The following is a 27863-nucleotide window of genomic DNA, read 5'->3' as shown; positions in this document are numbered from 1 at the left end:
CACACCGCCGGGGCCCGGGCCGCTGCTCCGCCGCGTTCCACCGAACAACGCCCGGCGCCCGCAACACCCGTGTCCCGGTACTCGCCAGCCCAGCAGCGCACCGCAGCACCGCGCGGCTGCGGCACAAGCAACCACCGCCCTGGCCACGGCCGGCCCCGCTCCCCTCCCTCGCCCGCAGCCGCCACCAAAGCGCCGCCCGGCGCCCTCCCCTCTTCCCTTCCCCGCTCCTCTCTTTCCTTTCCTTCCCCTCCCCTCCCCTCAGCGGCCGCTCCCTCGCGAGAGGCGCCGCTCGCCGCCGCCGCCCCGCCCCGCGCGCCGCAGCCCCGCCCGGTCGCGGCTCCGGCGGGCGCAGAGCGCCGCGAGCAGCCATGATGGTGGGTCCGGGGCGGCCGCGGCGCCGGGCCGGGGCGGGGCAGGGCGGGCGGCGCGGCCGGGCACTCGCTAACCTGTGCGCTTTGTCTCCCCTCGCCCTCCCTGCCGCTGGCCGTGCCTTTCCGTGCCCCCTGCCTGCGCCGCCGCCTCGCCCCCAAGCAGGAAGGCTCGGACGACGGCCCAGATTTCCTCTCGGAGGAGGACCGAGGTGTAAGTGCCGCGGGGAGGTGTCGGGACCCGGCGCCTGGGGCTGGGCGCGGGGGAAACGGGGTCGGCCCCTCTTCGGGGGCCTCCGGGCGCTGCTGGCCCGAGCCCGCCGCGTGGGTGTCGGACGGAGGCGGGATGCTGGGCAGCGACCGTCCGGGCTGTCCGTCCGTCCGCCCGCCCGCCCGCCGGGATCTGCTCCTGGCACAGCCTCCCGCTGATATCGGCGTCTGTGTGCGTGTGCTCCTCATTGTTCTGCCAGCCAAGTTTTGGAAGGACAGTTGTGTCATGCTGTCGTTGGAGTAGTTGGGGAGGGGGTTGTGGCCGGAGGTGGCTGTCCGCTCCCCGCGGCCCCGCTCTCCCGCTGCACACGCCCGGCGGGGCCGGTCCTGCCCTGGCTGACCAGCCCTGGAAAGCACCAGGTTCCATCGCCAGCCGCGATCTAGGGCTTGGGTGATGCAGTCCTGGCCTCCCTTCTTCCTTCAGGCCCAGGGGGCTCTCCCTTAGATAGCAGTGGGACATTTACATTGCACACACATGCTGCATAATGAACTCTTTATTGAAGAGATGTTCTGTTGTTGGGACAGGACGCCACAATTACGTTTCTTACTGAGAAAACCTTTTCCTCTGCCTTTCTGTTTCTGGCCTTAGTTTATCTTCTGACTTCTGTATCCATCTCTATTTAACTTGCCTGCCTCACTTAAGCAACAAATCAGCTAACCTAGTATAATTTAGTCAGGCTGATTATCCCTGTCACTTAGTATCTTGAGAAAGACCAACTGTGAGCAATGTAGGAGAGCAGCTTCAGGGTTGCTTAGGTTCCCTTGCCTGTTGGTGGTTATTGAAGTGACTGTATACAGCATATTATTAAAAATACAAAAATCTGAGAAACACTATGTTGGTATAATGTTTTATCATGCACACCATAGTCAGATGTTAAACTCACTGCATTTTATGTTCCAGTTTATGGCCGGAAATTTAAAAAGGCATTCTGATATTGTATCAGGCCAATTCTGGCCACTGTAAAGCTTTTGTCTTTACCTATATAGCTACTTTACTAAGGATATCAGATAAAAGAGAGAGGGGAGATTGTAGTTGTTCTTTGAGTGTCACAGAATAAGGACTGAAGAGCTTACTAACTGTGGAATTTTATTTACATAGGTATTTTACATAGGTTGTCCCTGGTACTTAGGAACAGCCTTTGATGCGCACAGTTAAGTTGCCTTTATCTGAAGGTGCAGGTAGAATATAACCTGTGGATCTGACCTCCTGTGAAACTTGTTTGTTTGGCTGGTTATTAGTTTTCCCTGTAAGGCTACAGGTCGTTAAGAGTTCACACGGTAATTTGAAAACCGTAAGAAATAATCTCTTAGCAGTCTTGTTTGTACTGTTGTATGACTTACCGTCTCAGTTGGCTAAATGCATTTTTTTTTTTTATCTCTCCTGCATCTTCACCCAGTACCGAGGAATTAAACTAGAACAGTGGCCTTCTCATTTCCCTGATTTTTTTTAGGGTTTCTTATTTTCAAATACCGATCATTATGGGGGTTTGATTTTTTCTCTTCTGTCTGAATGCCTGGGGTTAAAACACAGGTTGTTATCTGCATGATTTTGTTTGTGAAGTTAGTCAAAAGCAATATGGCAGTCTGTTCATGAATGGATTTGCTGTGCTTTAATCTTCAAAACTGTAATACTTTTTGTCTAAGTAGGAGTAGTAAAAATAAGCTTTTCTTCATAAAGTGATTCCCTAGTTCTGATTTGTTGCCTTTCTCTGCAATTAAATAATGAGTAGGTCAAGCCTTTATTTGAAAGCTTGGATGGCAACTTCTCGGTGGAGTAATTGAGCTTTTAGTTTTGAAAATCAATACTCTTGCCTCTGTTGAATTCAGATATCGCTGTGACAACTGTACTTCTACTGCTGCAGGAGCATGTTTGTTGGCTACAGCTGTGTTAAGTTTAATCTTGGGGTGGTAGGATGAAAGAGGGCTGGAATTTATGCTGCTGCCACACAGAAGAGTAATTCTCAAACAATGGTGTTACACCATATGAAGCTTTTTCTGGAGAACTGTAAAACAGAGCACTGAGAATCATCTTTGAGGAAGTAGCAGTGGGTGGTCTGTAGAAGGAACTTATTATAAATGGTCTGCATAAAATGAACTTGTGGGAATTGCTTTTCTGAATTTCACTTAGGAAATGGAATAGGATTGAGTTTGCTTGGTGTAACTTCGGTGCTGTTGGTATTTTGTGCTCTCTCTAACATAGACAATGCATGCTTTGTAAAGTATAGTATTGCTCCATTAGTACTGCCTTGTGTATTTTATATCTATAGAATCTTTAGGTAACATTCAGTGGAAATGAGCTATCCTTTAGCTATCCTTTAGAACAGGTCTGCTGGAAACTTAATGCTGTGAAAACACTTCGAAAGCTTTTGTTGTAAAAGTATTCTTTGTCCCCTTGTTTTGTGGATTTGACTGCCTGTAAAGAATCAGCTGAAGAAAGGGTCCTTTTACTCTAACATTTTTGAAAGAGCTTAGAGCAGGGAAGTTGCTGTTAATGGATGACATTAACTAGGAATGTAACACTTGGTTGTTTCCCTTGTCTGTACCAGATTCCTGCCATTATCATTTGAAATATAATTGATCCTTAAGCACGAACTTAGATGTTAAATCCTCTCCTTGCATTGTGTTCTTAGTTAGTACTGTAACATCTCTTGGCCGGAGTTTTGGCTTCTGGTGTTTTCTAGATCCTTTGAATAGAACAGGGACTTTCTTGGTATAGCATAGGAAACTGTAAAGTAATTAAATCAGGTTTTGTTTTGCAAGTTGTTCAGCATGGATGTAGATAACATATGTAAGTGTAAAATTATTATGCAGTATTGTATGTATTAGACTTGGACGGGGGGCAAGATTAAAGACTACCCTATCTATATTTTTACATACTTTAAGGTACTTTCAGTTTTCATCTGTATCAGACTTATTTTATTTTTTCATTTTCTACTTCCTTTGTCACTAGAAAACCATCCATTGGTGGCAGTTTTATTTTGGAAGTAGTGATGCAGAGTTTGTTTAAGTTTGTGGTGTGGTGATGTTGTTTGTGAATTCAATTTCCAGTAATGCAATGTGATTCGTTGTGTCACATGAATACATTTAAAGCCCTTCAACTTTCTGATTGTCTTTGACACCTTTCATAAATGCTTCATTACCATTGCAGATGGAAACATTCCTTGTTGGCAGTCAGGCTACATGGCATAACTTAACATATGATTAAACTCTTCAAAACTGTTACAAACTTAACTCAGTGTAAATCAAACAAATAGACCTTTACAACTGTATGTCATGGGTGAAGTTGTCATATCTAGTTCTTCATTTTCTCAGCACAGACAGGACTTTGGTATCTGAAGTTGTGAATAGTGCATATGATAAGGCTGCATTGCACTGAATATGCTCTAATGGCAAACTTGATCAGCTGTTATACTGAATTCTAGAATTTTGTATAGTACCACTTTGGAAGAAAAAAAAGGACATGTGAAAGTATTTTGGTAGAAATATTTGTGACTGTGAAAGATTACAAAAATACCATTTAGATAATCCAGATTATTTTCTGAGATTACTCAGTCTGTTAATGTATTCTGGGGGGACCAGACAAAAACAAACAGTACCCCAGACAGGGTAACCACAAAAACCTTTTTACATGCTGAAAAATGTGGTGTCATGACATAAGGGAGACATTGGTATGTCATTATATTTTTCTTTCCTAAATTAGATGATAACCACTTTGGAAACTCAGTAGGAGCTTGGAGATTCTGCCTCTAAGAAGTGATCTGCAAGAAACCATTGCGTGATAATACATATACGCCTTTGTGTGAGGCAGTGACCCTGTAAACCTTGGGAAAACAAAAGGCGATGCCTGAATCACGTGTGTGAATATGTTACTGTGCAGTCATTTTAATGATTTCCAACTTCACTGTAAGGAAAAGCTATGTGTAAGAACTTTTGAACAGTTACATTTTGCTAGCCTTAGCAGAATATGCTAGACTGCATGGTGCTGGTTTACTTTAATGCACTAATTTGAAGATCCATGAGTCTGGTTGCTGCTACATAGACAAGAGTTGTGCATGCATCGAGGTTAACAGCAAGACTAGAGTGGGATCTGACCACTGTGATTTAATAGAAAGGTAACTTTATATTAAAAACAAGATGTGGCAGTTGATGCTTCTGTCCTAGAGCTTTTCCAGCTAACAGCGTTACCTTCAAAATCTGCTCATGTGTAACCTCTGTACTATGTGTTGAGAATACTTACAGCATTTTTGTGCTTAAGTATTGACTTAAAAATGCAATCCTGAAAAAAATGTGCGGAAAAGAAGTCGAAATCTATGTATGGTAAAACATTTTTTATACTGTAGAATGAGATGTTTGTAGAAAAAATGCAGCATCAGAGAAAACGCCATGTCTCGGTAAAGCGTATGCCTTGTGAGCATGATGTTGAAGTATTTTTTGACAATGTGATTGGAAAAGATTTCAGGGTTAGCATTAATGCTTGTAAAAACATTCCAAATGTCTGTTGGTCATGATGATGAAATTGTCATGGGACAGATTACTCTAGAACAGCAAAGGGTGCAAGGGACAGGGGACTTGAATTTCCAGTTGGGCTCTAGATGAGGTTGCACCAAGTACTGAAGCTTTTGGTCCAGTTACTGCCAAATACTGTGGTGCTCAGATAATATTTCAGTTTTGCTATATTAGATAATTGTCTTTTTTTTTTTTTTCAATGTGACTGGAATTATTTTGTGAAAGAGTTCAGGTTTCATGTCTTGTAGAAAAAACGACGTGTATTCCTTGCACTTTTGCCATTTCTCATGCTCGTTTTGAAGACCTCAAAGTCAGGTTTGAATGTTTTGCTTTGGGGCTTTTCAGAAAAAAAATATTTCCAAGAAGACTTAGCTCTGTGAAGTTCAGGATATTCTATTAAGCTTTTTCATTATATAATGAGATATGTTGAACAGAATAGTCTAAGACAGTGTGAGTAAATCAGGTCTATAACTGCTCTTGCTTCTTTGAAATACAGAACCACTTTTCCCCTTAAAAGTACCTTTCCAATTTTTAACATCTTTATAATTATCTTTACAAGTATATTTACTTTACAAGTATATTTAGAGCAGCTTATCAGTTCAGAGGAATGGAGACGATAAAGAGAAAAACCTACCAAACTTGTTGCTATCTGTAAATGTACTTTGTCTTGAGCATCTAAATTACTAGCAAATTAAGAATCTACAGAAATGAAAATAGTGCACTAACAAGGCATACTGTTAAAGGAGATTATTATTTGTATGGTGGTTCATAAGGAGTACTACTGGAATGTCTTTTTCTGCTGTCTTTTTATTTTAAATATTTATATTTAAAATAATCTTTTAATATTGAAGGGTTTTGTGATCCGTCTTCAGCATTGCAGGATTAGGGTTAATTTCAAAGGAAGAATAATGGAAATAGTTTACCTTTTTTTTTTTAAATTTTAAGCTAAATATATTTTTCTTCAGCTTAGAGCAATAAATGTAGATCTCCAGACTGATGCTGCTCTGCAAGTGGATATCTCAGATGCACTCAGTGAGAGGGATAAAGTGAAATTCACAGTCCATACAAAGGTAAAACCTGGGTTTGTACATGCAACAGTTCTTAATTATGTGCAAAAGAGAGTTTGCTTAAACTGTTTGTTGAAACAAAGTGTAACACAATCCAGAGGAAATGAGAAAGTAGAATTATCTCATGTTTATGAGACTGTGTAGCTGCCGTGCATAAGAAAAAGATAATTAAGATTTTAAAAACTGTTTAGAATAAAGTTATGTTCTTTTTTTTTTTCTGTATTGATGTGTTATTATGCCATTCCCATGCCTATTAATTAGCCTGTTTCCAGGTAGAATCTTTAACGTACATGAATATACTTCAGTATGGTTTTTTAAATTTGATTAGCTCTTGTTATAGTTTCAGATTCTAAAAGCATATTTTGCAATTGTATTACATTCAGGGATCATTTAAAATTACTCTTTATGGCTTTTTTTAGATTCAAATGTGTATTGATTGCAGAGTGACAGAATAATTGAAGTTGAATAAAATATCTGGTCATCATTAATCCTATCTCCTCCCTCATTCTCACCATTAAATTAGAATGCACAAGAGGACATTGCTCAGGATTTGTCCATTTGGGTTTCGATTATAGAATCATTGAATCACTTAGGTTAGAAAAGACCTGTAAGATTGAGTCCAACCATTATTCCAGCACTGCTGAGTCCACCATTAAACCATGTCCCTAAATGCCACATCTGCATGTGTTTTAAATATCTCTAGGATGGTTGCTCAATCATTTCCCTGGGCAGCCCCTTCTAGAACTTGACAGCCCTTTTGGTGAAGAATTTTTTAAATATCCAATCTAAACCTCCCCTGGTGCAACTTGAGGCCATTTCCTCTTGTCCTCTCACCTCTTACTTGAGATAGGAGACCAGCTCCCACCTGGCTACAGCCTCATATCAGATCCTTGTAGAGAGTGATAAGGTCAACCCCTGATTTTTCTCCAGCCAAAACACCTCCAGCTCCCTCAGCCGCTCCTCATCAGATTTGTGCTCCAGAGCTGCCACCAGCTCTGTTCCCTTCTCTGCACATGCTCCAGCACCTCAGTGTCTTTTCTGTCATGAGGGGCCCAGAACTGAAAACAGGACTCGAGGTGTGGCTTCACCAGTGTCCAGCACAGGGGGACAGTCATTTCCTTGGTCCTGCTGGCCACCTTATTTCTGATACAAGTCAGGATGCCACTGGCCTTCTTGGCCACCTGGGCACAGACTGGATCATGTCCAGCTGCTGTTGATCGGGTTCTTTTCCACTGGGCAGCTTTCCAGCTGCTCTGTCCCCAGCCTGTAGCACTGTCTGGGGTTGTGACCCAAGTGCAGACCTGGCTCCTCACCTTGTTTAACGTCCTGCAGTTGGCCTCAGCCCATGGATCCAGCTGGTCCAGATCCCTCTGCAGATCCTTCCAGCCTTCTGGCAGATCAACACCTCCGCCCAACTTGGTGTCATCTACAAACTGACTAAGGGGCACTTGGTTCCCTCATCCAGATCATTGATAAAGATACTAAACAGAACTCCAGGATTAAATTGATAAAGATATTAAACATGTCAATGAGAGCAGACACTCCACAACCTCTTATGGGAACCCATGCCAATTGATTACTGCACTAAGATGAGGGTAATTACTGTGATGTGAACTTTTGGAGACTTTTTTGTTGTTCCCTCAAGGCTTTTCCTCATGTAGTAATCAAAAATCTTGTTTTTTGTTGAGTTTTTCTTCCTACCTCCTTCATTCCCATAATTCTACCTCCTTTTACCCTTCTAGAGTTCCTTACCAAATTTCAAACAAAACGAATTTTCTGTTGTCCGGCAACATGAAGAGTTTATTTGGCTTCATGATTCTTTTGTTGAGAATGAGGACTATGCTGGCTATATTGTAAGTACTGGTATTCTTTTGGTTTATACGTACCATTTTCTGTGGGCTGGATCAAAACTACTTGAGACTGCTTTTAAATGCACTGGAAACAGCAGGTGTTCATTCCTTATAAAATCAGATAAGCTTCTCTAATACTTCAATTTATGCAATTACACAAAATTAATGGTTGAAGCAAGCTTGAAAGAAATCTACAGTAGCTGTCATATTTTCTTGCCCTTTACTCCTAAGAATTGAGTAGTTAAATTTGTCTCCAAGTGTATTTTTATGCCACTGTGTTAAAAGTGTGGGAGCGGGTTGAACTGTATAACTTGGTGGTATTGTTTCTGCAAGTTAATGTTTTACTTAGTTACAAGTTTCATGTTGCCTTTGTTTTAGCTGGAATGGTATAGACTTTTAGAGTTCTCATTATAAAGATCAGAATAATTTTTCCATAAATAAGAGGAAGGAAAAAACAATTTAAATACCATGTAGAACTACAGGGAACCTCAATATATAATAACTTATAATTTGAAGATAATTTCAGGCATTCCAGGAGCAGAGGTCTCAAGACAGGCACCGTATTATACTGCATATTAAAAAAGGTGCTGCTTTTCATACGTTAATTGCAAATAGGAATACTTGTCATCTTGGTATGAAAGTTAGGTATTTGTTTTGTGTTTGGGGGGTGTTTACTGATTCAGAGGGTAAACAGATATTTCTAATTGATTACTGGGTAAATTATAATGAGTATAATCAGTCATGGTCATACCATTCTTGAGCTAGTCTTTTCCTAGTCAGAAAAGCTATTTGAAGTGACTAGACCTTCAATGTTGTCATAACTAGTTTCAGATGGCTGACTATCTAGACAATGTATTTTTCTTTTCTTTTTTTTTAATGTGTTAATGTAATGGGCCAATATCAGTAAACTACAATTTAAACATATTTAGTTCTGTGTTCCTTTCCTGGCATCGGTTCGGGTTTAGTTTGACTCTGGTGTTTTCTCTTCAGTGTTAATATACTGTGATACAAAATTAACCTAGACCCCTGTTGACTGGGGGCTTTGTTACTTCAACACATATGTCTTTGATATCAGCAGTGTTGTAAGAAAGAGCTAGTGCCTGCAAACAATAAGGAATGGTTTTCTTGGTTTAAAGTTTTGGGGAGTTAGAAATGGATGGTGTGAAATTCTTTTTTTTTTTTCTTTCTTTAAATAAGAAATAATCCTTACCAAATAAGCTACACCAAAACTAATTAAGAATAATTTTTTCAAGTTTTAAGTCATTGTCGTGGGAAATGAAGTATTATTTGGATTCTGCTGTAATTAAACTGAAGCCATTAGCTAATACTTTAGTAATCTTCAAGGACACTTGACCGAAATTAGTGTAGTAATGCAGCACGAATAACTCATGAATGAGAGACTTTATCCAGAAATGCTGTAATGAATGATGAAAGAGAGAAACATGTATTAAAAAGCTGCAGGCAGTCTTCAGTTCCTGTACTGTGAATGGGTGTTGTTTGACTGAGAAAATGAGAACTTAAAAAAAATTGGATTCAATTCCAGATTCCACCAGCACCACCCAGGCCTGACTTTGATGCCTCCAGGGAGAAACTGCAGAAACTTGGAGAAGGGGAAGGATCAATGACTAAAGAAGAATTCACCAAGATGAAACAAGAACTGGAAGCGTATGTAAACTTGATTACTACTTTATTAATTTATTTATATTCCAAAACTTTTAATGCTGATTCCTGTCCCATGTTTCTGATCTTACTGTAATGGTTCTCTGTGAAACACAGACTTGAGAATCCAGTTGTTATATAACCAAGGTTAATCTTAATGATCATGATCAGTGCCATTAGGAAAATTGTAGGAATAATTTCATGGAAGGTCTTCTAAAACAGGAAATAAATCAGCTTGTTTTTGAGCATTCTTTCATAAGAAAGAAAGTACTTAGATCCTGTTCTTCACAGAACATCTGCAAAGGGAGGAGATAACCTCTATCTTTTTTAGTTCTGGTGTTCCACATTTGATAAGTATAATTAGACTTTAGGGTAATACACGCAGTGATTGGGAATAGGGAGCTGTGCATGTGGTTGGTACTGTAAACATAGATGCCAACCTTCTGTTCTCCAAGTAATATGAAGATTACTAGAAAATTCCTTTTTTGACTCTTTTTAAAAAAAAATTTTGCACAAGGAGAATATACTTCATGAAAATACTATTTTCCCTTACCATGAATTTAATTTATATTGAAATAACTGCTCTGAAGCTTCTTGTTCCATATTGAATTACACAATGAAGTTTCTCCTTGCTTCGTCCATTTTCTTAATCATGCATTCACTTCTTTGATCTTTTTCCTGTCATTGGTTTCAGTTTTCAAGTGTATATTTACGCTGCTTCTAGACTGCTTCTATCAAGAGCTCTGAATTGGCAAGAAAAGTACATAGAACTCTTACAACTGCTGCTTTCTCTCCGAACTTCAGCTGCTGTGAGCAAATGTCTTAAAAAGCTCTGTATTAGTGAGATGTACAACATAATTTATAGCAGAGTAGATATACACTTCATATGCAGAAAACTGGAAATTAGCAGAACACTATAGATTTTAAAGAATCTGGTTTTCCAGCGGCCCTGATCATGATTCTCTTGTGGTCTGGTTAGGGGTTGGATAACACAGAAAACTTTGGGTTTCTTCTACTGCCACCTCCATCCTCTGCATCCTCCTTTTTTGTCTTCACTGAATGACTACTACTCTCACTGAGATCAAACATCTCCCAACACTGGCCCTGCTGGTTTGCTGGTATGTAAATCTTAACCTCCTTGCACATAGTGGAAGGAAAAGCACTGATTACAATTTCACTGTTTGACCTCAGAATGGGAAAAAGAGCCCTTTCATCATTTTTAGATGAGTTGCATCTTACTCTTTGAATTTGCAATGCACAGTGAATTCTAGCAAACCTTTATTGATAAGAGTGCCTTCCTCTTAATTAAATTGCAAGTGAGTAATTGCTTTGAAGTTGAGTTGGCTGAATGGGGCAACTATGTGATTGTCATGGTTAAATGTGTTTTTTTGTTGTACCTACCAAATGTAGCTCTTAATTTCACTCTTAGAATCACTATGAAGCGAGACAACAATGTAAGCTTTGGCTCAAAAAGGCTAGGTGCTTTAACATGAAATAAAAGTCTGTCTAAACAGCTAAAAAAACTACATAAACATGTAAATATGTAAGGAGGGTGCAAATGGGCAAGGGGATGGAGATGGGGAGGAAGGAATTTGCACATCAATACACAGTGCTAAGGGACTGTAGTCTGTACCTTAGTTTCTTGATTTTTGGGTTGCTAGGAAAAGGACAACCAAATGAGGTTACACTTTCAGCAAACCAGTGTCTGTTAGCTAACCATAAAAATTAGAGTGTATTTGTTGACTCTTTGTTGAAAGTCTCTCTGTAATGTGTTTGGGCTTCAAATTTCTCCCTAGTATTAACATTGCGGTATTTATTTATGTCTATATCAAGCATTGGAGTGATAAACTTCAATATATTGGCTTGTAATTTTGTACCTTTACCAAGGATCTCTTAAAGCTGCTCACTAGGTTTATCTTAAACTTACTTGCTTCATATGAAATTCTTATGTCTGTCTTATTTCTTGTTTTTAGTGAATATTTGGCAATATTCAAGAAGACAGTTGCAATGCATGAAGTGTTTTTGTGTCGTGTGGCAGCACATCCTATTTTGAGAAAGGACTTAAATTTCCATGTATTCTTGGAATATAATCAGGATGTGAGTATTGAAATATGAATTGCTGGCAAGAGAAATCGTGATGTGCTTTTATGGTAGGATGGAAAACTGATTAAGAGGGAATTACCTCCTGGAGCAAAAGACATAAATTCCTTCATGCCAGACATATTTGTATTGTAAAAGTTAGAAATTGATTTAGTCTGTAGGAGTTCATTTTCTGCCAGCTGGGGAACCAAATGCACTATATGCTTTAACTTCAGCATCAAAAATATTACTGGAAATCCAGTATATTTTGGATTAAAAAGATGAGCTTTTGGTGGTGATTTCATTTGATAATATACTTTTCCACTCTTGGAATTATTTTTATTTGCTGCAGGGAAAAAATGATGCAACAAAACGGAACACTAATTTTTTAGGATTTGGAACTGTGGTGTAAATTCTATTGCTAACAAAACTAGAGAGAATTTCTGATGACATGTTCTGATAATGTTAATGATGTGAATGAAAATGTGGTTAATTTTATCCTGAGTATTGGACTAGTGGGGCTGTCCACATGTGACATTCTGAATTGAGATAATAAGGTACTTTTGGACTCGTAGCTCTTTGGTGTTGGAGACAGTGGTTGCTCCTATTCTGCAAAGAGTTTCAGTTACTTTTTAAAATTGCAGGGATCAACACTGAGTGGAAGAAATTATTACAAAGTCTGGCTCAGCTTTATACAAACTTAATTGAAAATATGTTAGAGGTTCCTCTATTGCTTGATGTAGAAATCCTTACCAGTTCAGGCACTCCATTTACATAAACTGGGAGAAGTTAGATGGACAGGAAGGGTGAGGAGGCTTAAACCAGCATGATCCTCTGGAAGTCAAAGATCTCCTATTCACCGAAGAGTGAAACATGGTTGTATCAATTCAACTATCATTACATCAACTCAGCTATACTGTGCATGATAAATACTGTGTTACTGGTAACTGAAACGTACACGCTGTACATTTGGTACTATCTGCAGGTGCTAGAATGGTTCTGATCTCTTTTTTTCCCTTTTTTTTTCCCCTAGAATGGTATTTTAGGTGATAAACTGTCTAGTAAATGAGGTAGTCTTCATTCTGTATGCAAGGTGCCCTGTCTCCATTAGTGCAGAGTATAAGAATAAAGAGAGAACAGGAAAATTGTTTTAGGTATAGCAAGTAGGTGTATGTAGTTCTGTTTAAAGTTTTTTTTTAGCTTGTATGGCCTCCAGAAAATGAATTAACTTGATAAATTAATTTGCTTTTCAGTTGAGTGTTCGTGGGAAAAACAAGAAAGAGAAACTTGAAGACTTCTTCAAAAATATGGTTAAATCAGCAGATGGTGTCATTGTTTCAGGAGTAAAGGTGATTACTGCTTCAGATAGCAAGACTTAAAACGTATTAACATTTGTCCTTTTTTTATGAAGCAGAATTTTATATAGGTACAAAAATGGGATTTTTATAGTGATATCTAACATAAGAATTAGTGGCCAACCATGGGTGAGGACTTGTGGCCTGGATGCAAAATAACTGAGAGCTTTCTCGTGGCCTTTCAGTATTCTATGAAATTAAGCACCTTTTTTTTTAATACATAGATAATTGATAATATGGTTGGGGTTTTTTTTTTGTTCAGGCCTGCCATTTTATAAAGTGGAAAGGAGAACCAGGTCTGACAACGGCTTCTGTTCAGAAGTTCCTAATGGAGTGAATTTTCCCAGTCCTGTAGAATCTGTCTCCTGTTTCAAGGAGCAGCAGGAGAGGTTATATGATTTTTCTCAGTAGATGTAAGAATGTAACCGAGGAAAAAAGTAATGAAAATTCAATTTAATTCTTACTTTTCCAAAAGCTACAAGATCACATTTATAGCAATCAAAAATTCTGCAGAGGGTGATTTTTAATCTCTTTTCTTTCTAGTGGTAACTTTCTGTTTGGTAGCAATTTTTAAAAGAGTTAAAAGTTTCTAGGTTTAATTTTTTTTTTAACTGCTTCAAAGTGGATATAACCATTAATTATGACTTGGAGAAAAAATATAAAGTCTAAATAACTTTGAGTTTCATAAGAACATTGTTCAAAGCCCACGTTGTAGGCTATTCCATGGTATTAAGCATCTGTGTTATTTTAGAGGGCTTTTAAAAATAAGTATAAACCAGTTATCTCAAATGATAATACAGACAATATTAACATTTACCTTAGTTTACCAAATTGAAAGAAGTCTGTCATTAAGATCAGTGTTCTGAGCTAGGAGTTCAAATCATCTTGTCTGAGACTGCAGCCTCTGTGCTACTGGGTGACTTTCATCCCTTCTGCCCTTTTTCTAAGTAGATTACATGTATTCTATTATTCTGTCTCCCTTTGTGACCTTTTGTTATTCCTTCATGTTTAGTTATATAGACCTTTAGGATATGTGTTGCAAATTCTTAATTCTTACTAAATTCTTACTAAATTCTTAATAAAACTTAAGATCATTATATAAGTGGAGAAGAAATCAGTTCATATAAATGGTGTTTTAGACAATAAAAACAGATGCATTTCCTGTCATAGCAACAGTGGAACATGTAACTTTACTCTGAAATTGCTCTGTAGAGAGTGGGTGAAATCCTCTTTTTTTAATTGTTCCTTTTTTTTTGTAGGATGTGGATGACTTCTTTGAACATGAGAGAACATTCCTTGTAGAATATCACAACCGAGTCAAAGATGCCTCTGCCAAATCTGATAAAATGACAAGATCACATAAAAGTGAGTTTTTTTCCAGGGTGAAAATAGTACTGGTTAAAGTGTACAGAAGTTGTTAGTGAGGAGAAGTAATTTTTTTTGCATGTGAAAAGTGAATTCATTTCTCCAAGTGTAGCCTTCAGAGTCTAAAGTTCAATCTGGCTTTCTAAGTTTAGGCTTTGCTGCAGTAGACTGGATGGAGTAACAACGGCCTGGTACAAGACTGAGGATATGTTTATTCTTCATGCTGTCTGCTTGAAAAGAAATACACTTTAAGTATTAGTGTTTTTTGAAGCCCGACTCAGTCATTTGGGTGTAGAGGCTGGTAATATGGCAGTACACGCGACTTTACTCCTAATGCAGCTGTTCTTGATAGGATGTGGTTGATTTGACCGAGGGCAATCTCTTGGCAAACTGGGCGTTGCATTACCTTGCTAACAAAGTTACCTGTAGCAAGCTCCTGTCTGGGCCATTGGTTCTAGACTAGGTTTCCGTTTTTTAGCCATTTAGAGTAGAGACAGGAAGGCATACATTGAGTAGCCTGTTTTGCAGGATCCTTTTTCTTACTGAGACAAGATTTACCACTTGCCTATTCATTTGTCTTCATGAGCTGAGTGCTAGCCAACTTGATTTCTGAAAGCTCTAGATGGGCTTTTCAAGTGCAGCTCGTTTATTTGAGAAAATGAAAAATCTTCAGGTTAGGACCATCGTGTTTGATTTAGGATTACTGTGTTTTGAGAAGCTCAGAAGAAATTGACCACTGTTACTCTTGATTTTAAGTTTTTCTGCCTAGATAAATCAAAATTGATCTTCCATATTCTGTCTCTTCCTTGAAGTTTGGGTCTGATTTATAGATACTGTTTTTGCTGTGTACAGTACTGTAGTTCGTACAAAACCAGGTCACAAACCTTTTATGAATCTCCATTGATAAGATCTCTAAAATGGATATTGGGTAAGATGTTGAACTAAGAATTTTCTGAGTTCTTCAGAAGGTTCTCTTGCTGTTGCATGAACAGTGAGTCTTTTGTAGTTTTAGTATCTATGCTAGAAGATGGAAAGAGTCAGTTATGGCTAAATGAGCTAAGAGCCCTGTATCTGCATTCAGTTCCCACCTGAAGTGGTTCCTGGTGGTTTTGGTTGCTTTCTTAAAATGAGAACTGAAATTCCTTCATGATAATGAGGTGCCAAGATTTATTTACAGAGTGAGAAAGGCGTTTACATTGGTTGTAGAAGTGGGAAAATCCTTTGAAATGAGGTTGTAGAGGATCTGATGAGAAAGGATTGATCAAACTCATGACAAAGCTTTCCAGGCTCAAATCACATATGATGTTTACTGACAACTTCTGCCAAACTGTGAATTGGGACAAATGGCACCTTTTGAAATTCTGGCTAGAGGAGTAGAGCAGTGACCTGGGAAACCTGTTTTGGAAATGGGCAATCTGTAGTTTATGGATAACATGATCAACAGAGAGATGCAGGTCTTGCAAACACACTTGCTATTTCCAGAAGAAAATCAATTTTTATGTTGAAATTGGAGGAATAGAAGGGGAGATTAATTGCTTCCTAATACCACTCTTCACTGTAACCAGCTGCATTGATGATGTATGGAGTAATGAATTATGTGGAAGCTAACCCACTCAATCTGTTAAGGTTGTGTTATTAAGAAAAAATAATTCTGCTTGAATGCATATAAACTTCAGAAATAAACAAATGTATTTTCCTGTTCATTGCTTGGATCTATTAGTTTCCATCATTAATTTAGTTAATACTTTAAGCTTTTTTAAAAAGCTGTGCATGAAAAGATTTAACTTTAATGTCTTTTATATTATATAGCAATACCTCACTGGTCAAATTATGCAGCCTTCTTACAAATACTGATTTTAATTTCATTGTTTAAAGTGATTTAACACTAATGCTACTTTAACCAGTGACTGCTTGTTGCAGATGTAAGGGTTTCCTAAAAATGGGGATGTGCTAGAAAATGTGTTGTGTATATAGTGCTGTATTTTTTGTAGCTTGGGATTTATAGTCAATTAACTGCTCTTAAGCACACAGGCTTTTTGTTACTGTTAAACTGTGATTTTTTTTTTCCAAAGAATTTTAAAATAAAATTTAAATTCAGACTTTAACCATTAAGTTTGTACATCTTCCACCAAAATAAAACCTGAAAAAGTTGCACAGTAAATTCACCTAGCAGGTTGTAGTTGCATGAAATACTCCTAGGTAAATTACAGATTGTGCAATTTGGTGACAGCACTGTTTTTACTGTGAGAAGTTCTCCTTCCTATTAAGTGATGTTATCACAATTTTATTTCTACTTGTGTGTTAGAGCATGTCCTTTTAGAAAAATACCTATTTTTGAAGAAAGTAATTTCAAAATTTTCAGAAAGAAGAGGAATGAGGTAGTAAAACAAGTGTTTGTTTGTTTTTCTAGATGTGGCGGATGACTATAATAGAATTGGTTCTTCCTTATATGCATTAGGAACGCAGGACTCCACAGATATATGCAAGTAAGATATTGTTAATAACCTACGGGGTAATTTGCTTTGTCTTAATGGTGGCCTGCTGAGATTGGTTAACTCTTGTTAGGAGAAAACCAGAATTTATTACATCTCTATCACATTGAAACATTTTCTTCTCTAGTATTTTATTTCTTTAGCAGGCTGCATTTAACAGTTTTGTTTTAATATTTACCTGTAAAAAAATGCTAATTTCTACAGTCTGTAGAAAATTGCACAGTTGAGATGGAAAAGTCCTCATCAAACAAGGAAAAAAAACCACAATTCTTTCACCATTTTAAAAAATGTTCCAAATGCTTTGATATACACAGGAAGCACAGGTCTCAGTCTGAGTATATGGAATTTTTTTTTGAGTGTACCAACATCCTGAAAAGTAGTTCTGCTGTTCTGGCAAGTTTACTGCCCTTAGGAAAACAAAGGAATCTGCAGAGATCCCCAGAACTCAGAAAGATGTCTCTACGTACAGATGTTGGTCCTTTAGCCTTTCAGTGATTTGCTTGAAGATGAAGTCTGGTATATCTGACAATAAAACTTAGTTAACTAGCTTAAAGATGTCAGTGCTTGTCAACGTACATACATAGTGTGATGTTGGTGTCAGTGTGACAACAGGTAGGACATGAAAGTTAACTTTCTAATTTACCTGAATTACAGTGATATACTTCCAGGTGTGGTGATAGCTTATATACCAGATACTTTGATGATAGTATTGATATTTGTTGTAGTCTGTTAGGGTGTGTCAGAAATCACATCTGTCTTCTGTCAAAATAGTATCATTTGACTATAAATCAGTCTTCTGTAAGATTGAAGCTGTGTATTGTCTCCTGCAGTGGAGATGTTTCCACGCTGTTGCTCACCATCCCTGAATTCCAAGTAGGACATATGTCATGTTTACTGTGTGAAGAAAAGTACATTCAAATTTGTGTAAAGGACACTTGATAATAGTGTAAGGCCATTGCCCATGGTGCTGGTGTTAGGGATTTAATTCAGAGAAGCATAAAGGAGCTGAGCAATTACTCTTTACTTGAGAATATCCATCTGTTATGCTTTGTTTGTCCCTTGCCTTTCTTACATTGCACAGTTGCCACATGTTTGAAATTTGAAACTAGTATGTTCTCTGAGTTCTGTGAATTATAACTGTAAGCAATTGCTTTGCAATCTTTATTGCCAGACACAGACTATAGTGTGAGTTCTAGACAGTAATTAGACTGTTCAAAACAATGTTGTAATATGAGTTGTTTCCTTTGCACAGGTTTTTTCTGAAGGTGTCAGAGTTATTTGACAAAACAAGGGTATGTACTATGAAACAGACATCACGTGTCAACAAGGCATTAATATATAGATTAATATGGGTGCTTTTAAATGGAGTGTTTAAGCAATGTGTAGTATGGGATGAGGACGCCTAACATTTCAGTCCTGTGTTTTGTAAAATGACCCCTAGGACTCCTCAGTCTACCAAACATTTCTAGGCAGTCTGCTGTAATACCCTTCTGTTCCTCTAAAATGCATAGAGATCTTCCATACTTGTTACTGGGAATGACAGAACTTGTTATGGATAAAAGAAATGAAGAAATGGAATCCTTAATTTAAAAAAATGGTGGTCATGCTGCTTTTTTTCTGGAGCCGAGATCTGTTTTGCACTTATTTTACTCAAAAGTAATGTTGTTTATGCTTGTAACCAGTTTTTCAAATATCTTCTCTTTTGCCTTACTTGTTTGGCTTGGTAGAGAGAAGATGTTTGTCTTGTATCAGGAAAACTTTCAAATGAAAAATGTGTGCATTTCCTAAACTGACAATTGTATCTGCATAAACACATACTTTAAAGAAAATTAACAGAATTACTTGCTTTGACTCAAAATGTTGCATTTCAGAAATTATCTTTTTTTTTAAATTAAGGTTTAAAAAATGCACTTGTCGACTATTTCTAATCTGTTTCAAATGCAAGCAAGTTAATTTATTGTTTTTTTAAACCATTTAGCATGTGCAGTTACACAATTAGTCTGCAAAGATCCCTTAACAATTTGTTTTCCTTTGATTATAAAACTGCTTGTGCAACTCTTAATGTAAGTTTGTTTCTCTACATTTTTTCTAGCATATGATAAATATAATTGCTATTGGGGAAAAAAAGCAGTTTTTAATACAGAAAGCCAGTTGTCAACTACTGCTCACAGAGTAGCTTATTCCTTACATCTTAATACAATAATTTATTTTTTTAAAACAAAAATCCTAATACTACTTCTCATTTTGCATCCTTCAGTATCCTGTCATTAATGCCTGATTTTAGTTTTTGAAAAAGACCATCTGTTAGGTACTGCATATTTTACATTTAATTTGTATCATACAAATGAATACTCAAAGTCTGGATGTTTTTAAGTTGATCCTTTTGCTTACTGTTTCTTTTGTTTGATGGTGGTGTTTTGTTTTGTTTTTCCAGAAAATAGAGGCTCGGGTATCTGCTGATGAAGATCTTAAGCTTTCTGATCTTCTGAAATACTACCTTAGGGAATCTCAAGCTGCTAAGGTGAATCTATGGGGTTTTGTTCAGTGAAATTGTTGTTTTTTTAACATTAAAAAAAAAGTGATATGGGAACATCAGCTCACAATATAGATAGATTAAAGTGCTGCCTTCTCTAGCCTGCAGTTTTCCCCTTAACTGTAAAACCTCTTTCTGTTGTATATAAGGAGTAATAAAGTAGTTGCTGATATGGGACTGACTGTGTGGAACTGAGTAAGCCACTTGTCAAGGCCAAATCATGCAGTAACAAGAAACAGTGGAAGGGCTGTTCTCATGTTTGCAGTGTCTTTGGTGTTTGTAATTGCAAGCAATTCTGCTTTATTTTAAATATTGAAATTGGGCATTCCGTAAAATCTACTAATGCTGATACAAGAACACGTGGGCTGAATTTGATATTCTGTGCTTACAGAAAATTTAATTCTTACTATTGTTTGATGTGAGATGATTAAACAATATCACAGAATGATCAAGCATTTGACAGTAAATGTGTGTAGTTAGAAGATCATGAACTGTTGCACAAAAAAATGTTACTACTGCTGCTTGGGGTCTGTGTGTATTTCAGATACATAATCTAAATGTAGTTTATTTCTAATCTAAGAAGCTGTGAAATTTCCAATGGTTTGCCTTTGGCTTTATGAAGTTTGATCTAAGCCATCTGTTGCTAGCTTCTGTCAGACAAGATGGAGACCAAACAGTATTAATCTTGTGGATCTCATATAGAATGGACATTCCTGTGACCTGGGGGCGAAGTAAAGTGAATGCAAATAATTTACTAAGAACTGAAATACAGCAACGAGGACTAAAATTAATTTGATTTTTTTTAATTACTTGGAATATTATAAACTCCTTGGGTAGAATCTTATAAACTTCATACAACCTTTGTTTTCTTAATAGGATCTCCTATATAGAAGATCTAGGTCACTAGTGGATTATGAAAATGCTAATAAGGCATTGGATAAAGCAAGAGCAAAAAATAAGGATGTGCTGCAAGCTGAAACTACTCAGCAAATATGCTGTCAGAAATTTGAGAAAATTTCTGAATCAGCAAAACAAGGTATTTGGGTGGACCTTGGTCCTATGTTACTACTTGAAAATTAACATTTTTCTATGTTATTAATGAGAATTAATCTAAATAATAAGAATAGATTTTTGTACTGTTTCCTAAGCAGAGTATGTCTTTTAATTATTATTTATTTTAGAAAGTTCAAATTATATTTTTCTTTGGCTTGTCATAGCTCTGATAGGTAGAGCAAAGTCTAGGTGCAAATTACTTGTTAAGCTTTTTTTCCACATACATAAGCTAGGATACGAAATGATATTTTAGTGTTGTTAAAATTCCCCTTTTGGTTTTATGCTTTCTTTGAAGGCACCAATCTGTCACAGATAAGATACTACATTAGAGGAGGGAGAAATAATGAAATGAGATTTCACTGAATTACAGAATTAATAGAGAAAATGAGCCTTATTTACATGTTACTTTTCTTCTGGAAACTTACTGTCATTTTTAGGTTAATACTTGAGTGAGTTAGTAGTGTCTGAGTCATCATTTGTGGCAGATCTGTTCAAGGTTTAATCACCATGCTCTCCTGTTTTTATCATTGAAGAGTTGCTTGAGCCTGTAAATCTGGTTAATGATTCCTATGAGACAGTGGAGAATGAGTGATCCTGTTAGCCGCAACGGTGTATGCAGAAGGCATACTGTTGTTCTTCCTAGTTTTAGCTTAGTATTCCCTGAAGACTTTCAAGTATCAGCCTTGAAAGAACAGTGCAGATGGAATAAGAGAAATAAATGTTAAAAGCATCCACTTGGCAGTCTTTTTTCAAAAGAGCTTAGTGTCCACAAAAGGTTACCTAGAGGTGTGGAACTGCAGTGATGGTTTGCTTTCTTCCAACTGAGTCGCAGTAGTTTTGAGCCCAGAATGTGCTGAGATTAAACCTGAGGTTTTTCTTTTTTTCTTCTCTCACCCTTTACTGCTTCATCCTGAAGGAATGTCTTTTAATAGCTGAAGTCAGTAGCAGGGATACTGTTAATGAGTTCATTTTTATTTTCTGTAGAACTGATAGACTTTAAGACAAGAAGAGTTGCAGCATTCAGAAAAAATCTGGTGGAATTAGCAGAACTGGAATTAAAGCATGCTAAGGTAACTGTGATCCTTTTGGGCCTACATTTCAAGTGATTTTGAACATTATATGCTTGATTAACCAAAATGGCTACAGTTGTATGATACACACTTCACATTGTCCAGAAAGATAAAATTTCTTTAATAAAGAGAAAATGAAGTATAAGTGAAGTGTCTCTGAGAAATTGGTATGCTTGAGGTGCCTTTGAAAAATTCATATCCTGGAAGACAATTTTGCCTTCAGTTTTATGTTTATTTGGCTGTTTGGTATTTACATCCGCAGAATTTGAAAACGTACCTATTTTTAAAACTTAATCTCTCCATTTCTCTATGAGATAGGAAGCAGTTTCTCCTGTTAGCCAGATTTTGGGACTTGATGTATAGATTATTAAGCATGAGATCACACTGGCCTGTCCATTGTGATGAATATGCTTTTTGAACCTTTTTGCCTTTCAACTCTAAACCATTAATGAAAGAGACATGTTGCAGATAGTCTTTCAGGAAAATAGTTTTTTTGTGGGAAAAGAACTTTAGGAGGCCTGTACTGTCCTTAAATTTCACAATGTATTTGATTTCCTGGATGACTATAATAGTCTCTTATTTAAACAGTCTTTTATCTGGAGGCAGCTTTATTTTAAAAATCAGTTCTTTAGCATTTCTCTTCAAATGTGATACTGCATTGGTTAGGAAGCTATGAATTAACTCAGAATATATCAGTTGAAAGGACTTGTTAAGAGGTGTATTGCTGCTTTAGTTTCTTTTTCATTCTGCTGAACCCATTGCTTGTAAAACCCATGTGCAGTAAAAAGAGTTGTTTGGGGGACCTTTTTTTTTTTAAAGATCTTTGTAGGTGTAAGTTCAGCTTAATGAGATATTTATGTCTTGCTGGTAAAGCAATCAGTAATGTATGGAACACATGACTTTTTCTTGAGGTGAACAGTCCTTACTTTAAATCTAACAATCTTATTTGAACAGTTTTTATTGATTTGCCATATTGTGCTTTAGTAAGGGAATACTTATGTCCTGCTTCAATCTTTGACTCTTCATCATCTCTTGTAACTGACTCTTGCTGAAGTCTCCACATGCCTTGAAGTGGAATGCTTTGACAATGTCTCTGTCTTCTGTTAAAAATCACTTCTTTTAACTATGCAAGTCACAACGTTAGACTAATGTTCTCTTTAATTTTGACAGCTAATAACTGTGGAATGCAAAGGGAAGATGCTTGAGTTTTGTAGCTTTCAACTTGATATATGTTTCCTGTGTCCTCAGTACCTGGAAGTGCTTGAAGATTTTTAGCTTTAGTTTGTTGCACAGCTTGTGTTTAACACTAATTTCTTTGAATAGTCTGTCTGTGCCTTACCTTGTCTTAGTAAATTTAGTAATAAGGAGTCCATGAAGCTGTAATAGAAGCTTTGAATTGTAGTTCTGCTTTTGAAGAGAATCTTTTTTGCTGACCCTTTTCACCTACTTCATCATGGAGCGTAACATTCACCAGACAGTTTTGAAGCTTTACAGCTTTGCAATAATAAAAGGTCATTTGACTAAAAATGATAAATACTGAAACATTAACAAATACTGTAACCTGTTGAATGAAAGGATGTTTCATTCCTCACTAGGTTTGAAAATTCTCTTTCAATGCCACTGTTTCATACTTAAAAACAAGCTAAGCTGCTACAGATCAGTTTGGTTGCTGTGTTTTTCTTTCTGTGAATTCTGGGTTTGATTATTACAAAATTTACAAGTACAGTCTGTTGTATTTTTCAGCATTATATAATGGGGAATGTTCTTATCAATGCAGTAACCAAGGTATTTGAAGAGAGTCTTATGGGTAGGTTTTTATTCATCTGTATGGACTATTGAAGGATTAAATGGTTTGGCAGACACTTCCTGGTTTAATTCCATAAAAGGAAAAAATAAGATATTAAAAGACTTGTTTGTTGGGTTTTCTTGGTTTTTTTTTGGATGTAGTATTGTGCCCTGATGTGGGAAGAGCAGTGCTAGAGGAATATGACTGAAACGGAAATCATGAACAATACTTCCATTTCAAGGACTGGGTAGCCCTGGTTTTGACTGGGCTAAGCTGGGCTGTTTCTAGACACCTAATTTCTCTTGAAGTACAGACAGAAGAGGACTAGTAGAAACATAAAAGAAAGCCATGTTTCTCACGTAGGCAGTCAATTAATTACAGCAGATCAAAAGCCCCCTGCTTCTAGGTTCCTGGCAAAATACTTTGCCTGATGCCGGCAGTCTCTGTCTCTGTGCCTTTGCATTTACTGGAGGTAGGCATGTGAAGTTTAGTAGCAAGAAAATGGCAATTGCTTGGTCAGTCAAGTGTGGTGCACAGCGCTGACAAACTTTGCAACATAACCTGTTACCAAATCTTAGTGTTTGCTTCCAGCAAAAATGCTAAGTTGGGGAGGAGGTGTGGGGACAAGGGATACCCACTGCCGCAGCCTTTTTCTAGAAGTCTTCTATTATGGGTTTTCTTTTTCAGTAGTGAGTGCCTCCAGACTAGAGGCCATGCGGATGCATCTATTTCTGAATCAGTCTGGCTATGTGTCATCTGGACTTGTAGCTGCCTCACACAAAAAACATAGAGGTGAAATATGATGTACCAGTGGGTGCTGAACTCATCTGAGAGAGACTCTTTTGGAGGAATTCAGACAGCAGTGAAGGCTGCTGCTTGACTTGCAGTTTAGAGTTACTTGCTCTGTGTGGAAAGAAAAACACAAATCCTAAAATACAGAGGCTGGTGCACAGAAGAAGTCAGAGTGACCAAAGAATTGAGAGAAGGTTCTGAGGCACAGCATGCATTTTGCGAGCTATACCTGCCTGTAGCTCTAGAAGACTTGAGGGCCATAGGGAAATCATCTCAGTAAATCAGGGACACTGTACATGCACATTCTAAGTAAACCCTCTCTGTCCACGTATGTTCGTACTGCTTCCCTATAACATACTTCTTGGAAGTATAATATCCTCTTATCCTTTTGAAATACAGCTCAAGACTTTTGAAAAAGCTAAAAATCAGGCTGTGGGTTGACTTTGTTTTAAGTTGATGAAAGGGCAGACTGCTACCAGGAAGGATGATGCATGACTCTTCCTTTCCCTTACGTTGGCACAATTATGTGTGTAGCTGCATAGTAAGAAGGCACTGAAAGTTGCTTTGGGTTTTCCTAAGCTTTGCTTTGTCTTGTTTTCACAATATCCCTTGTATCAAAACACAGTTTTGTCTGGGAGGGTCAGGCTATAAAAGAGAGCTGCCTTCTTAGCAGAAGCTGTGTACCCTAGATTTATTTAGAATAGCTGCCAAATTGAAGCTTTAGATTATCATTGGTCAGTGACCTATTCTGAACATACTGATGTTTCTTTTTCTGTGGCCATTCTGGGTGATTATTCCCCTAGGTAGTGCTTAGCTTCTGTTTTGTTAGTTCTGTGTTTCTTCGTAACTTAAAGCAGCTGTAGCTAACGTAAGACCTGCGTGTTTGGCTGTTTTGATGCAAAAGCTGCATTTGGTGTACTGTTCAGTATTTTAAATGGTTGGATTTTGAGGTATTTCTGTGTTGGACTTCGTGTTCAGGAAGGGAGGTTTGATAGCTGGTGAAACTGCTACAGTTATAATTATATACTTAGAGCATTCAAAGCCTTGGCTGTACATTTGGAGTCTTTTGACATGTGAATTGCAACTGAGTAAGACAGCCACTTCCTTCACATAAAGAAATAGAAACATACCTTTTCCACAAATATTAATATATACACTCTTGCCTCTCTGGGTTTTTTGGTAAAAGAATTTCTTGTGTACTAGCAACAGATGTCCGTTTGGAACTGACAGAAGAAAGAAGTAAGCAGTGCTAAGGGATTTGCTGAAATGTTTTGTCAGTAATTCTTTCTTTCCTGAAAAGGATGTTTCTGTGACTGTGGTTCTGCCAATAATTTTAGTATCTACAGCTTAGGAGTGTGAGCTGGCAAAGAAACAATTTTCTGAATCTGAATGTACTGGACTTTCTCGAGTTGTGGTGATGTAAGTCAAGTATGTCAGATACTGCAGCCACAAGGAGTAATTGCTCACAGTTTCTATTTTCCTTGATTTATTATAACTTAAATAAGGTGGTTCTTGTGTACTTTGTAAATTTGATCTAATGAAAATGAATTATGTGCCTATTTGGAAAATTTTAGTACACTGGCTGGCTTAGTCTGGAGACGAGTGAAGTAAAAGGATGTTGGTTTAACAGATGTTGGTGTAAAGGATGGTTTAACCTCAGTTGGAAACTAAAACTGAAAAGTGAGAAAACTGGTGGGTTGAGTTTAAGACAGTTTAATAGGGAAAGCAAAAGCTGTGTGCTCAAGCAAAGCTAAGCAAGGGCTTCATTCACTGCTTCCCATAGGCAGGCAGGTGTTCATCCATCTCCAGAAGAGCAGGGCCCCATTATGTGTGACAGTGACTTGAGAAGACAACAGTGACTTGAGAAGTTGCCCCCCTCTTCCTTCTTATTTCCCCCACCTGATATACTGAGCATGATGTCATATGGTCTGGTATATCCCTTTGGTCACTTTGGGGTCAGCTGTCCTGGCTGTGTCCCCTCCCAACTCCCTTGCACCCCCAGCTACTTCTCCAGCGTGCCAGTACAAGAAGCAGAAAAGGCAGAGTAAGAGCTGCGTGGCAATAATGATGTCATCTCTGTGTTATCAACAAGATTTTCAGCACAAATCCAAAACCCATCTCCATATTAGCTACTGAGAAGAAAATAAATTCTACCCCAGCTAAAATGAGCACAAATGTCCTGGTAACTTTTTTTTTTTTTTAGTGCTACATAATGGTCTGTAAATTACAAATATACTTCATGCTTCTCTATTAAGATGGTCAAAAGATTATTGTCACACTTTAGTTACAGGCAAGGTGTGCAGTCCACAAGTATACTTCGCTTTGAATTCCATTTGAAGACTGAAGACTTCAGACTGAAGTATTCCTTTCAATTCATTAGATCATTACAATAAGAATCAGCTTTTCAGTAGCAGAGACCTTAAATTCATGAATCCTGTATGCCACAAAGATGGGCCACCAAGTCCTCATGTATCTTGCTTATATAAAACTTATTCATGTCACCAAATTACAAGCCTTCTAAAAAATAGCTTGTGACTGTCCTCTGCCAGTATAGGCATAAAGAGACAAAAAAGCTGTTGAAGCTGTAACTGAAATTGCTGCATTCTAGACAAGACTAAAAAGGATTTAGTAGGCATAACTGGGCATCTGCTTTCAAGCCTTTAAATCAGTCAATTGCTTAATCTGGATAATAAAAACCTGAAGGGGGCATAGAATTTTGATTTTACCTTTTGGGGCTGAGGGATGAATGTCCTGCTTATCTATCACAAGTCACTTGGAATGCTTTTAATTGGAAAAGTTTTTACAAATTCTTAAGGACTTCTTATGAAAGGACTGTTTATGAAAGGCATGCAAATCACAGATATTTACGTGCTTTTGTGTGTCTCAAATTTTCTTTATATGTTTCTTTTTTACTCCAAATTTTTTTTTTTTTAGAAGTCAGCAGTTTCTTCCTTGTTAATAACTGGGCATTCAGACTGCTTTGTTCTTGCATTTTATCTGAACCTGATAGGAATTACTCTTAACACTATCAACAGCCTGACATTTTTTTCTTAGAGATTCCAGATTTGGGAACAAATGTAGTACAGGTATTTAATGGTGAATAGCTAGTAGTTTAAAGTGATTGAAGCATAAATGAATGAACATATGAATACTGAGTTGTTTTGATGGGTTTTTTTTTCCTGCAAAGTAAATTCTGGCTTATCAATCACATTTCCTTAATTCAGAACAGTATCAGTTCTCTAAATTCATTCAGATACCTGAAATCAGCCTGTATATTTTTATAATAGAGTCAGAATGCTTTAAATAAGATTAACTCAACTTTAAGCCAAGCTCTGGCCACCTTTTCACGGTTTTTAGTGTTCTGATAATCACTTCTGTAGCTCCACCTGTAATGGCTAAACTCAGTTTGATGGCTAAATCACCTGGTTAAGCATGTAAATCAGTCTGCTGTCTTTCTAACAGGGCCTCCTCCTTGAGCAAAGCTGTCAGCTTGAATGGCTGCTATAAGCAAGGAGATCCTGAGTGCGATGAATTGTTTAATATTTGCTGATGAATACAGTATTCAATGTAACACATGAATACTTACACTTAGGGGGTCTCATTCTAGAGACAGAGCAA

The 27863-nt window shown here is 37.6% G+C and overlaps 1 protein-coding gene across 4 annotated transcripts in view; it reads left to right on the top strand.

The window, feature by feature from the left end:
- The first annotated feature begins 308 nt into the window (after window positions 1–308).
- Window positions 309–27863, top strand: part of SNX6 (sorting nexin 6) — a 29733-nt gene continuing 2178 nt past the window's right edge. Inside the window, exons 1-13 of one of the 4 annotated variants that reach the window (XM_030274633.4) lie at window positions 312–374; window positions 532–582; window positions 6110–6214; window positions 7954–8064; window positions 9605–9726; window positions 11694–11817; window positions 13053–13148; window positions 14414–14519; window positions 16930–17005; window positions 18264–18303; window positions 19446–19532; window positions 20421–20580; window positions 21582–21667. In XM_030274633.4, coding sequence (XP_030130493.1) covers window positions 369–374; window positions 532–582; window positions 6110–6214; window positions 7954–8064; window positions 9605–9726; window positions 11694–11817; window positions 13053–13148; window positions 14414–14519; window positions 16930–17005; window positions 18264–18303; window positions 19446–19532; window positions 20421–20580; window positions 21582–21667 — 1170 coding nt within the window. In that variant the 5' untranslated portion in view covers window positions 312–368. Of the gene's footprint in view, window positions 375–531; window positions 583–4450; window positions 4559–6109; window positions 6215–7953; window positions 8065–9604; window positions 9727–11693; window positions 11818–13052; window positions 13149–14413; window positions 14520–16929; window positions 17006–18263; window positions 18304–19445; window positions 19533–20420; window positions 20581–21581; window positions 21668–27863 lie in introns of those variants that run through there. The other 3 variants (XM_030274636.4, XM_072930209.1, XM_030274634.4) reach the window with 3 other exon arrangements.

Source organism: Taeniopygia guttata, chromosome 5 (assembly GCF_048771995.1).
Source record: "Taeniopygia guttata chromosome 5, bTaeGut7.mat, whole genome shotgun sequence".
Classification (NCBI taxonomy): domain Eukaryota; kingdom Metazoa; phylum Chordata; class Aves; order Passeriformes; family Estrildidae; genus Taeniopygia; species Taeniopygia guttata.
Note: the sequence above shows the minus strand (reverse complement) of the source record. Positions and strands in the feature narration are given on the sequence as shown.